Here is a 13987-nt window from a genome sequence, read left to right on the forward strand (position 1 = left end):
ACACGTATCTATAACTAGCCATGTGTATGTATAGGCATGTGTAACAGTATACGTATACACGTATCCATAACTAGCCATGTGCTTGTGTACGTGTGTGTGTGTGTGTGTGTGTGTGTGTGTGTGTGTGTGTGTGTTCGTCCGTCTCTTGTCTGTCCGTGTGGGTGGTGTTGTCCTAATCACCCACTATGTTACTCTCGTCTTCAGACCCCCTGCGATGGCTCACCCTCGACTCCAGGTCGTTGGGAGATAATCAACCGAGTAGGACCTTCACTGGGAGATAACCACCTGAGGAGGATCTTCATTGGGAGATAATCACCCGAAGAGGACCTTCATCTTCCCTTATGGAAGCTTGAGAGACCATCACAACGCTGCTCAGGCTCAGGACATCAAGAGGTTACGATCAGGACATCGTAAGACACGTTCATGATGTCGTAAGGGATGTACGGACATCGTAAGGCACGTAAGGACATCGTAAGGGATGTAAGGACATCGCAAGGCACGAACGGACATCGTAAGGGATGTAAGGACATCGCAAGGCACGTAAGGACATCGTAAGGGATGTAAGGACATCGCAAGGCACGTACGGACATCGTAAGGGATGTAAGGACATCGCAAGGCACGTACGGACATGGTAAGGGATGTAAGGACATCGCAAGGCACGTAAGGACATCGGAATGAACTTGGGGACATATATAGCATGTGCAGGAGGAGGGGATATGGCTTGAAGGCAGGTGAGGACACTCACCGCCGGGCTTAGGTGTAACTGAAGTCTGTAATCAAAAAAAATTTCAACTTTTTATCATCGCGTTACCCAGACTTTCCAAACAAAAATTTGTTGCTTCCACGAAGTTATTGTATACTAGATCTATCCATAATGCTTTCCAGACAGTGTTTAGAAACGACAGTGCTTCTGTATTACCTTCAGTGCTTAACAAATGACAGTGATTCAGTATCTAACCTTAACACCTGAAACAAACTTTGCCATGAAGATAATTCCATCGTCATAAAACGACTAAGTGTCCATAATGGTTTTCAGGTCACGTTAACACACACACACACTCGTCCCCTTCCATTTCCTTTTTTTCCACTAGTCTCCATTCCCTTATCTGTTCCATTACCGCTTCCCTCCCTAATTGTTTAATCTCCACTTCCCGTATCCAGTTCATTTTATCACTTTACCACTCTTGTTCCCCGACCCCGCTTCACCCTACTCATTCTATTTCCACTTCCCTCTTACTCAATCTATTTCCACTTCCCTCTCAAAAATGACCGGAGCGTGGCGCTTCATACACCAGGATAGACTGGAGTGAGTTCGGGGTCAGCGAAGTAACAGTAACATTATGTGAGCCACTGTCGCTCGTCCCTTACGACGTGTTCGTATCCATGTGAATGGCTTCCCATTCTCTAGTTCGTCAAAAAAAAAAAAATATCCACGGGCCGTCTGCGAGGAGGGACCGTCTCTCCCACACCGTGGGACCGGTCTGGCACAAGGGCAACGGGTTCAGAGGTGGCCACTCTTGTTTGTATCTTGCAAGGCAAGGTTCTCGTGCACACGCCTTCCTCACATCCGCCGACTGGCTCCTCCCTTGTGGGCCATCCTATCATTCTCTAACCACGGCCCGTTTTCTACCTCATCTACGTCGAATACTACACGACAAGCTGATCCTTACTAGTTTCTGATTTGACTGTAATGTCTTAATGGCCCCTCGACTGAGCAAGACTTTGGTGACAATCCAAGGAACTCGTTCCTCCTGCGGGAGGGGAGGCAGCATACCTGAAGGAAGGTGAACTGGCTCGTTATGACTCAACGTCGTGGTTGAGCACTTCTCCACATTAATTGCCTTTGCTCGTAATTCCTGAGGATACACTCGACACTGCAACCTGCTGCGGTGGTGGCGACCACTCGAGACGTGTCCGAGCTCACAACTCTTGCTGTCCTGGGTTTTACTTGTATGACTCGGTGCGTGTGTTGTTGCAGGGGATGTGTGTGTGTGTTGTTGCAGGGGATGTGTGCGTGTGGTGTTGTTGCAGGGGATGTGTGTGCGTGTGGTGTTGTTGCAGGGGATGTGTGTGTGTGTTGTTGCAGGGGATGTGTGCGTGTAGTGTTGCAGGGGATGTGTGCGTGTGGTGTTGTTGCAGGGGATGTGTGCGTGTAGTGTTGCAGGGGATGTGTGCGTGTGGTGTTGTTGCAGGGGATGTGTGTGCGCGTGGTGTTGCAGGGGATGTGTGTGCGTGTGGTGTTGCAGGGGATGTGTGCGTGTGTTGTTGTTGCAGGGGATGTGTGCGTGTAGTGTTGCAGGGGATGTGTGCGTGTGGTGTTGCAGGGGATGTGTGCGTGTGGTGTTGCAGGGGATGTGTGCGTGTGGTGTTGCAGGGGATGTGTGTGTGTGTGTGTTGTTGCAGGGGATGTGTGTGCGTGTGTGGTGTTGCAGGGGATGTGTGTGTGTGTGTTGTTGCAGGGGATGTGTGTGTGTGTGGTATTGCAGGGGATGTGTGCGTGTGTTGTTGCAGGGGGTGTGTGCGTGTGGTGTTGGAGGGGATGTGTGTGTGTGTGTTGTTGCAGGGGATGTGTGTGCGTGTGTGGTGTTGCAGGGGATGTGTGTGTGTGTGTGTTGTTGCAGGGGATGTGTGTGCGTGTGGTATTGCAGGGGATGTGTGCGTGTGTTGTTGCAGGGGGTGTGTGCGTGTGGTGTTGCAGGGGATGTGTGCGTGTGTTGTTGCAGGGAATGTGTGCGTGTGTTGTTGCAGGGAATGTGTGCGTGTGTTGTTGCAGGGGATGTGTGCGTGTTGTGGCAGGGGATATCCTAATACCTTAAGAAGGTGTTAAAAGCTTTTTACTTCTCCCCCGTTGTTAGGTTTAGTAGCTTGGCGTTGACGGCCTTAACGACCCTGGTCGTTGATTGGCCCAAACCTCAAACAACCATGCAGCCTTTGCGCCATGGAGGTTATTGGACAAGCGCATCTGTTCTACGAGCATGGTTAAGTCTTAAGCGGCTTGTCTCCTCCACCTGTGTACGCCACCATTCCAGAATCATTGGGTACGTCGGTACGATACTGTACGATGATTGCTACGACCCTTAGACACGATGGCATGACCTTTGACCTCAGCCTTGAGGATCGCGTCAGGCCATCATCATACCTAAGGGTCGTACCATTGCCCCCGGGAGGTTAAGAAGATCAAGTAGAACTTAACAATTATAATCGTGTCAAAGGGGCTACCAACTCATCCTGAAAATAAATGCAATTTCCATAGAATCCAGTAAATTTATATATTCCTCTGAAAGACATTCAAACCAAGATGGTGTCGAAATAATCTGTCTCCATTTTCCTATCATTTTCAACGAAAACGGAGCAACACTTCCCATGGAAGAAAAGTCCTTGACTAACATAATACAAATCACTTTACGTGTCAGGAAATCATATTTCAACTTTAAAAAAACAAGCAAACTCGATATCTTTTCCTGGACGCTCACGGTGGAATTATTTTCGGGTCTTGGTTTGCCAAAAATACACACTCACCGTCACTCATTAATTACACCAGGATAACTGCCGTCAACAAGTCGATCCAAATTACGAAGGTTATTTTTTTTTCTCTTCCCTCCCTCGCCAAATTTAGCCAATTTGTGACAAGCTGTGTTACAAAGGCGTAATCAACAGGGACTTGGAGACAAATCTCATAAATTGTTTTCGGTGTTTCTCCTATGCACCAAGTCTCGAGTTTTTCACTTGTTGCCATTCCCATATTTTCCTTACTTCCAACACTTCCCCACTTCCTTACGAAATCTCGAAGATCCTACCATAATATAGCTACAAAATCTTGAAGATCCTACAATAACATAGCTACAAGATCCTGAAGATCCTACCATAACATAGCTACAAAATCCTGAAGATCCTATTATAACATAACCACAAAATTCTGAAGATCCTACTATAACACAGCCACAAAATCTTGAAGATCCTACCAAAACATAGCTACAAAATCTTGAAGATCCTACCAAAACATAGCTACAAAATCTTGAAGTTCCTACAATAACAAGACTACAAAATCCTGAAGATCCTACCATAACATAGCTACAAAATCTTAAAGATCCTACAATAACATAGCTACAAAATCTTGAAGTTCCTACTATAACATAGCAATACCATCACTTTCTCTACATTCAGCATATTCCACCAGGTGGCTCCTGATCTACAGCTATTACTTGTGTCGGGGGGTCAGAGAAACAAACAGCTGTAGTCATCTGTTTGATTGCCTACAGGCACGCCTTCATCCCTCCATACAATCAGTCTACCTCCATCTCACATTGGGCCCTTCCGTTTTCACATGTATTCCAACTCCCACCTTTTTATTCACACTATCCTTCCCACGCACTTCGTCCTCCACACCCAGTAATTTCTATCCTTGGGGTGTTCCTTTAGTCCTGCTGATGGATCCTTCATCCTCTATGGATGAGCATCAAGCGCCCATCAGGTATCTAGCGACTGTCTTCGCTGCCTTCACCTGACTGCCAATCAAGAGTGAGGTTTCCTGTTGTGACCTAACCTAGGGCTGTTGTGACCCCATGAAGGGCTACCGTGACCCGGCTAGGACTGTTGTGAGCCAGCTAAGGGCTGGTGTGACCTAACCTAGGACTGTTGTGACCCCATGAAGGGCTACCGTGACCCGGCTAGGACTGTTGTGAGCCAGCTGGGGCTGTTGTGACCTAACCTAGGACTGTTGTGACCCCATGAAGGGCTACCGTGACCCGGCTAGGACTCTTGTGAGCCAGCTAAGGCTGGTGTAACCTAACCTAGGACTGTTGTGACCCCATGAAGGGCTACCGTGACCCGGCTAGGACTGTTGTGAGCCAGCTGGGGCTGTTGTGACCTAGCCTAGGACTGTTGTAAGCCAGCTAGGGCTACCGTGACCCGCCTAGGACTGTTGTGAGCCAGCTAGGGCTGGCGTGACCTAACCTAGGACTGTTGTGACCCCATGAAGGGCTACCGTGACCCGGCTAGGACTGTTGTGAGCCAGCTGGGGCTGTTGTGACCTAGCCTAGGGCTGTTGTGGCCCAGCTAGGGCTACCGTGACTCGGCTAGGACTGTTGTGAGCCAGCTGGGGCTGTTGTGACCTAACCTAGGACTGTTGTGACCCCATGAAGGGCTACCGTGACCCGGCTTGGACTGTTGTGAGCCAGCTGGGACTGTTGTGACCTAACCTAGGACTGTTGTGACCCCATGAAGGGCTACCGTGACCCGGCTAGGACTGTTGTGAGCCAGCTAGGGCTGGTGTGACCTACCTAGGGCAGCTAGGCCACCGTCAAGGGGGCCGTCATGTGTGGCGGAGCCGTTACTGTTGTTACTATTGAGGGCGTCGTCCAGTCGAGGGTCGTTACCACCGCCCAGGGTGTAGTTGGGGTTCTCGAAGCTCAACACCCCGTTTTCTGTAGAGGGAACAGAGAAGAGAAAAATATCAGGACATTAGCTCATAAATCTCACTGTTCAGTCTTGGAACTGTTGAGTTAGTGTTCTGTCGTGGATGGAAGAAAAAGCAAAGTTAATTAGTTAACTTTATGTTGTGTCTCTTGAGATACAAAAGCTAAGTCTTTGTTGTCTAGTATAGTCAAGACAATTGGCCTTCAAACTCTAATTTACATAGCAAAACAACAACAAAGATCATCTGGCGAATCTTATGACTAAAAAAAGAAAACGACTCTGTCAATTGGTCTCTTAAGGACGAATGGCGACGCGTCTTTATGTATAAAATTTTGCCCCATCTAATTTGCTATTGGGAGAAGTATTCTTTTCTCTCTGGACGCTAAGTAGTTTGTACTTTAGGGGCTAAAAACGAATTCCCTCAGGACGTGGAAACTGAGCATCACGTCCTCTCTGTGTACACACACACATTCGAAGGAGGGAACACTATCAAAAGACCCGGTCCATGACCCCATACCATCATTCCTCAATGACTTACAATACAAAAAGGACTGTATATAAACCCATTCCTGTAGTTTCCTATCCCTCTCACCGTCTCACAATACAGCACTCTGTATCCATGCACCCCTGTGTGTTCCCACTGACTTCAGGATATAGACGGTTATATCAAAGCATTTCATGTCCCAAGTGACTAAATACAGAGGACGATTGTGAAGTCGTCATGTCTAGCAGACATTCCCTCCTCGCGTGATATACAGATCCAGAAGTCCGGTTTCACGGAACAGTGTTATGACGGTCTTCTGAGACAGCAATGTGAGATTTCTCGGAAAAATGGCTCGATGGTTCACTCGAAAGCATAATGTCGCCAACGATCCAAATAGACCAGGGCTGTGCTACCACCTCCCAGAACACATTGCACGGGTCACGACACATGAGCATCGTGAATCACTGGCCACGATAAAACAGGCCTCGTGCATCCACAGGCCACGCAAAGTAAGAAGACCCTAAGCACACACAAAAAGGCCAAGCTAAATATGGCCCGTGTATTTATAAAGACGCTCAAAATGTACTCCCTCAATCCCCACCCACGCAACCACAAGACATGCAAAATAGGTTCTAAGCAACCAAGACACACTAAAAGATATAGGCTCTTCACTACCAGGAGACAGGCAAAATAGGCTTCAGGCAAAATAGGACGCGCGCAAGCAGGTTAAAAAAAGAAATAAAGGCAAAATAGGTTGAAAGCAATCAAGAAAAATTGAAAAAAAAGGGGCTCTATGCAACGTAAGTTGTACACAATAGATATTGGGAGGAAAAACACCACAGGCGCCCCCGCGCAAAGCGAGGGAAACACGGCGCTGGTACGGCATGCCCACCGTGTCAACTATCCTGTAAATCTCGAGTCTTCTGAGAAGACCAAACACTTCACAAAATCCACGTTTCCCGCAAGGGGGTGACAAAAAAACAGTGTCATATCTTACGACGTGGAAGACACAAATCTTGAGCGGATTTCGGAGCGACAGAAAACGCAATGCTAGTCATGAGGTTCGGTTCATGGCTGTTTTGCACAAAATTCATAGAAATACACAGACCATGAAATACACAGACCATGAAATAACAGGAATATTACGCCAAAACAAAAACCTCGCCACTTAAGACTGGTTTTCAGCGGCCTCTAAAACGAGTATATATATATATATATATATATATATATATATATATATATATATATATATATATATATATATATATATATACCCATCAACGTACGAATTATCAGACAGATAGTGAGTGGATGAACGTATGGATGTGTGTGTATGTGTGTGTGTGTGTGTGTGTGTGTGTGTGTATCACCGTCTTGAGGTGTGAAAGAAGGTGATCAGATCTTGCAGTAGTAAGTAAGCCAACGATGGTGTTATGGGAGGAGGGTCGCATCCCTTATTATGTTCTTCCTCTTCCTCCTCCCCCTCTTACTAGGTCATCACTACTCCACCCTCTGTTACCCATGAACTTCACGGCCTGCACGCAATACGCTTTTACGACCGGTTTACCGATGGTCGTTGACGCACGGCAGGTTTTGCTGTCATGCCGTAACTACATGAATACGTACGTCTTCCCCTAACTCGGCCTGGGAGAGGGAACCACTCTTCTTGCAGGCAGACCCGCACTCATCGCTCTGTCATGTTTTCCCGTGAGTAACCGTATGATTTAACGCCACCAGCATAATACGATGTTAACTACGAATCGTCAAACTCATTAGCCACATTAACAGCCAATTCGTTGCGCTACACAACACGTCAAAATCACTGTCGCACACTCTACTTCAAATGTATCTCTAGGAAATAATTCTTTTTTTGGTGCTGCTTCTAATTTCCTCCTACAGTTGACGTCTTTAACAAGGACGTGCACGACCCTTGGGCGCGAGGCTACGACGCTTTGAACACGACTGTACAACCCTTTTTTGACCTTAAAAGTCGAGTCCAAGGCCCAGCAGGACTTCATAAACCCAAAGGTTCATACCGTCGCGTTCAAGGGTCGCAAAATCATGCTCTAGAGGTCAAAGAACGCCTGGGAGTTCTTGTAATGGAAAATCAGCGTTCACTAAAATAACAACGTATAATATACGCGTCCAAGACCGGAAGTTACATTAAGAAAAAAAAAAGGATTCAATAAAACTAACAATGATTGTGATGGTGGCCAGACAGCGTGACTCTCCCAATTAAGATACAGACTGCGAGACATGGCAAAGACGAGAGACGAATATTCAGAAGACTGGAGGGGGTGGGAACTGCTTGTTAAGAGTCCAGTTGGGAGATTATCTAAACACTGGTACTGAGCAGAGCTGAAGAGCGAACGAGGCAAATCTGACCTCCAACCCCACTGCTGGCAGATATCATTATCGAACAACTTATAGACAAGGCTAAGAAGAACTGTTAACAATTATGTATCAAAATCAAACAAAGGAGTAATTGCTACTGCCTTCTGCCTAAGATATTGAGAGACTATAAGGAGAAAATTTAGCCCTTGACCGCTCTTTTCAGTAACAGGGTATATTCCCTGAGAAGCATACATGTAAAAGCAGTCTATACTATTCTGTTTAGCTTAGAAAAAGAGGAGGCTAAAATGCGATCTAATAAAAGTATTCAACTTCACCAAAAAGATATTTAAGGCGAGTTCAGTCGACTTCATCTGTAGTACTGAACTCGAGAGCAAACGTTTTACATGAAATGAGACAAAGTGTCTTTTCTTTACCTAGACTGATAACAAAAGGAATGCCTTACGAACAATAGAAGCTGAAAAACAAAACCGAGAAACGTTTAAAAGTGAACAAAGAGACTCTTCTTTTTTCCTTCAAGTCTACGATTGATGATATTTGCGGCCCAACGACAGATCAAGCTTAAAAATGTTTCTCCTCAAGTCATCTGTCTACGTTTCTGTTCTCTCCACACTAAGCTCCACCTTCCTGAACCACCCTCCTGCTTTGTCAGGACCCACGCGGTATCCGCCTCTGTTTGCATGCCTTTGTAGAGAACATTAGTTCTCAATGGAGAAGAGAGGCTGAGGAGGGAACGAGGCAGATAAAAGGAACACGATGATGACGTGGTGATGGTGCGGGTGACAGAGTGTTACTTGGAGTCAACCCGACGGAGAGATGATGACCGGGGCGGCGGTGGCCTCTTGCCACCCACACGGACGGGTGGGTGGGTCGGGGGCGGCAGCAGCAGCAGCTGGTGGTGGACATGCAAATCACGCCGGCTAAAACTGCAGCAAGCGGGATGGATGTATCTTTAACGAGAATGCTGTTGGGGTAGTGGCTTGAGAGAGAGAGAGAGAGAGAGAGAGAGAGAGAGAGAGAGAGAGAGAGAGAGAGAGAGAGAGAGAGAGAGAGAGAGAGAGAGAGAGAGAGAGAGAGAGAGAGAGAGCACAGGCAAGATTCTTGAAGGTTCGAGTTGGGGGTGGGGTGCGGTGCGGTGAGGTGGGAGGAGGCATACGTTGCAGGGCAGAAGTTGGTCGGTCTCGCGGAACAATAATACGCATCACAGGATGACTGCATGGAGAGGCATAGTCTATGATCACGGTTTACGACCCCAGGAAATCATGGAAGCTGGAGACGACACACCTGGTTTATGGGGCCGACCCGTGTGTGTGTGTGTGTGTGTCTGTGTGTGTGTGTGTGTGTGTGTGTGTGTGTGTGCTGGTGGAGGGCGCCTCGGGAAATACACAAATGCAGTATTACTAATGTAGACTGCAGGAGGCATCCGTCAGCTGAGGTTACTTCTACTACGGGTGGATGGCGCGTGTATACCATCTTGCCAGGCACTGCTAGACCAGCTAGGAAGGCGATGGCCACGAAGGTCTATATCCCGCGGCCTCCAACAGCCTGATGGAGCAGAGGAACGAAACGAGGGTTTGGTCCGAGACCAAGCTCTATGCGGACCTAAAGACCTCTGAGACCTCATCGTAAGATATACGTCGACCTGAGAAGTTATTCGCGTCATGACACCCCAGCACACATTCACACACACATGAACCTCTGACGATTTCCCCCGAGGAGGCGTGAGAAATGCGCCGGGTGCTGTGTGGCAGACCCACAACCACGCACAACCCAACTCCTCCCGCCGTAGCTATCACCTGGCCAGCGTGATCCTATCCCTCTCCCACTCCACATAACCCACGACACTCACCCTCTTATGTGCCCCGAGTGGAAGATGGTCACGGGACGTACAGCTGCTTAAGGTGGGTCAGGTCACGAGCAAAATGGAGTCCGTGTGTACCAAGAGCAGAGCACGACGGCACGACTCAAAGGCACTGGAAGTTGGGTCCTTAGGGAAGCAGGTCCTGTAGCGGAGGATCTCTGAGCCATGCTAAAATGACCCCAGCCCTCGGTGGACACAAGGCTCAGGGAGCTCCGGGGATAAGAGCATGCGCCGGAGGGAACCAAAAATATATGACCCTAATCGTCGGTGGAGACAAGGCTCAAGATTGGCAGGGGCCAAGACCGTACGGTGGCACACAGGTGAGTGTTGCGACGCCTGACGTAAACCATAACGAGAGAGGCAGGGACGTGTTGCGGCCACGAGCCTAACCACCATGACAGACATCCTGCAGGATATCTTGGTCATGATATCCTCCTGTGACGTGTGGCCACGATATCTGGTCATGATATCATGTGACACGTTTCTGCCGAGGTGTCACGTTATGATATCATGTGACAATCTGTTCGTGGTGTCTTATGGATGATTCGTGACATTCATTCGTGATATCTTACAGATATCCAGCGACGCTCATTCGGCTGTGATATCTAATGATATCCTGCGCCAATCTGTTGTGATAATCTTGCCATGGTATCGTGTACTGTATCCTCCCGCGAGATCCTGCCATCACACAAAGCTAAACAGATGGACAGGCGCGAGTGACCGTTGGTGAGGGAGGCTGACGTGATAAATATTGACCTTCCCTCAAAACTCATTTCAGCAGCCGATGACTGATGGAAAGAAAAGAAAACGAGGGAAGTTCATGGACCTTCGTGAGATAAGTCCGCGTTTGTGATCAACAAAACTTCAACACCAAATCTCACAATTTACGTTAAAAAAAAGAAAGAAAAATATACAAAATAACCAACATGATCATTTCGTGACCAAAATGGACGATATAACTCCACTAAATATTCGTGATGTCTATGGCTGTATCCAACACGAGGGAAATCCTCTTCATACTCATACGAAATATTGGGAAAACATTTCCTTATGGATCTAATCACACTTCTGAGGCCAGGAGGAGAAATCAATCCTCTTCTCTGAAACCAGAAACCTTTGAAAGAACGGGACGTTGCTTCCACCGTTGAGGGAAGAGGTCTGGCTGGACCAGAATACATTTTACCTTCGTTTTAAAATTGCGCGTTGGACAGGTTTAAGTTCACCGCAGCTTTGAGGAAGTCGACACACCTAGCAATCTATCTTTGAACATCAACAACAATAACAGGTTGAAGGGTGTTAGTTGTTGTGTAGCTCAAACAGGTGGATGGATTCTACTGGTCTGAGTGGGTTGCTAAACATGACCTCACACTGGTATGGTCTTTACATTATGTTTGCTCGTCCGTTCCCTCAACTAACAACATCACATTCTGGAGTTGTGACGTTAGGGTCATTTGTCTAGGCCCCCCCAAGAGCAAACACCTACAGAAGACTCAAACATGACCACAGAAACACACAGACAAGACTTAAAGAACATACGCAACTCCTGTCTCAACCGCATCAGAACAAAATCACACGAATTAAAAGGTTTAGAGAGAGAGAGAGAGAGAAAGAAAGACAAAACAAAACGTACCAACACTCACAGCAAAAGACTGAACACATAATCAGCTCCAACTAAATCATGAGGAAAAACTTCAGAAGACAAACACACGGGACTTTAAAAATGTGGTGACATAAGAAAGCGAGATGGTGCAGTAACCCAGCATCTGGGAGACTTGTATCCTTCAACAACAGCTTATAATAAACACAACAATCTCGACAAATTACGAGTCAAACGTTCGTGGTTCTCCTATAACAACAACTCGTGAATACAGTTACCTGTGGAGACCGAAGCAAAACTATCCACATGAATCATATCCCCATCACATCGCAGTGCCCCGAAGGGAGCTTCGTGGTGTATATAACCACAACACAAGACTTACATTACAACAATGACTGAAAATTGGGAATAGTCCTCCCTCATGACGCTATCATATAATACCAGGAGGAGAGCAAGAGTGACCAAAGGAACGATATAAGACTGACTAGAGGTAAAGTAAGTGTGATCACAAAGAACAGAAGAAGAACGACTTTAAAAAGAGTGGAATAAGCGGGATGCTAACGACAGGAAAGCGAGAATATCTACGATTAGAGTAAGAGGAACGTTAAGAGTGACTCTTGGTGTAAAGGTAGAGTGGCCCTAAGGGTGACTCCATGAGCATCGAAGGTGAGGGTGACCACCGCAAGAGGAAGGGCGTGTGTGGGAGTCGAAGTAAGAGCGACAGTGCGGGAGGGTCATGTGATCCCTGCAGGGGCCCCCCAGGGGCATCCACAACAAACCGCCTGCGACACATCTCACGCCCTCGAGGACCGTCGTCTGAGGACCCTCCCGACGAAGGAACCCCCACCCACCCCTCCAGCTGTATAGTTCCCTCCTCACCAGGTCTTCTTATGAGGGACGAGACGTGAGGTGCGTGGTACCGAGGAGGAAGAGGGAGATGAGTGTGAGAGAAGGAAAGAGGAAGAGGAGGAAGAAGAAAGAAGAGGGATGATGAGTGTGGGAATAATGGCGATACAGTGGTTAGAGTCTGGTTATGTGAAGTGCCGAGGAAGAGGTAAGATTAGGGTGTGGTGTGTGTGTGTGTGTGTGTGTGTGTGTGTGTGTGTGTGTGTGGGAGGGGAAGGGGCAACAGGTACAGGGAGGTGAAGGTTACAAGAAAGAATGTAGAAGGGAAAATGTTAACGGTAGTCGACCAGGGACCGTAGAAGAGAGAGAGAGAGAGAGAGAGAGAGAGAGAGAGAGAGAGAGAGAGAGAGAGAGAGAGAGAGAGACCTGTGGTAGCGCACTATAGAAGAGGAAATGCTGGCGGTGAATGATGCGGTGAATAATGTAGGAGAGAAAATCCTGGTGGAGGAATGTGGAGAGGGGAGAGAGAGAGAGAGAGAGAGAGAGAGAGAGAGAGAGAGAGAGAGAGAGAGAGAGAGAGAGAGAGAGAGAGAGAGAGAGAGAGAGAGAGAGAGAGAGAGAGAGTGGCGATGTGCAGCGGTGGGCTGGTATATATGACCTGGACGATGAAGGAGACCAAATGGGACATAAAATTTGCATGTCCTTCCACTTCAAAATTTTTTTCTCTCTCATACAGAAGGCGATAATATACGGCAGATAAACAGCTACACAGACTACGTGGGGAGGGAATCCCAACCTACATTCTTCTCTGATAATCCCACACACACAAAAAAACAAAAACAAAACAACAACAGATGAATGATCCGGACTTTGTGAAGATAAGATTATCAACTCTTCCTCCATGATCCTTCGTGAAGATATCAATTAATCAGGCGGTGAAGCCATAGGTCCGGCATGAGTCTAAATCACACAACAAAAATCTTGATGTTCTGTTGTGTAAATCAAGTTTAATTTTTGACTTTTAGGCAATGATTAAGAAGAGGGTTGAGGTCAAAGCTTCAGCCTAAGTATAAACACGATGGGAATTTTGGCCTCTAGTCGAACGCACGATTTCGGAGGAGCATGGAGCTAAGAAATTCAATATTTCGCTTCCCAAGACATGAGAAAATAATGTAATAAAAGTCTACTCTTAACAGCAGACAAGCAATTAAGTGATTCAGCCTGATAAGGACATCCATCGTGCGTTCTGATCTGCAAATTGCATCAATCTTGACCGAGAAGCGAAAACATGACACCTCAAGTCTCAAACTCCAATCAAAAAGCCCAGACGGGGATCTTCCGAGGGTTCTAACAAGCCCCCTGGTGTCTCGCCCGGAGACTACGCACCGACGAGGAGGTTCATCAAGGGGGAAGGCGGCTCGTAATACCTGGG

At 47.3% G+C, this 13987-nt stretch overlaps 1 protein-coding gene across 2 annotated transcripts in view; it reads right to left on the reverse strand.

Moving 5' to 3' along the window:
• The window catches only part of LOC139763437 (uncharacterized), a 304757-nt gene that overhangs the window by 155552 nt on the left and 135218 nt on the right, over positions 1–13987 (reverse strand). For both annotated transcript variants that reach the window (XM_071689476.1, XM_071689475.1), the window contains exon 2: positions 5280–5423. In XM_071689476.1, the coding sequence (XP_071545577.1) occupies positions 5280–5423 (144 nt within the window). The remainder of the gene's footprint in view (positions 1–5279; positions 5424–13987) is intronic.

This window comes from Panulirus ornatus, chromosome 47 (genome assembly GCF_036320965.1).
Source record: "Panulirus ornatus isolate Po-2019 chromosome 47, ASM3632096v1, whole genome shotgun sequence".
NCBI lineage: Eukaryota > Metazoa > Arthropoda > Malacostraca > Decapoda > Palinuridae > Panulirus > Panulirus ornatus.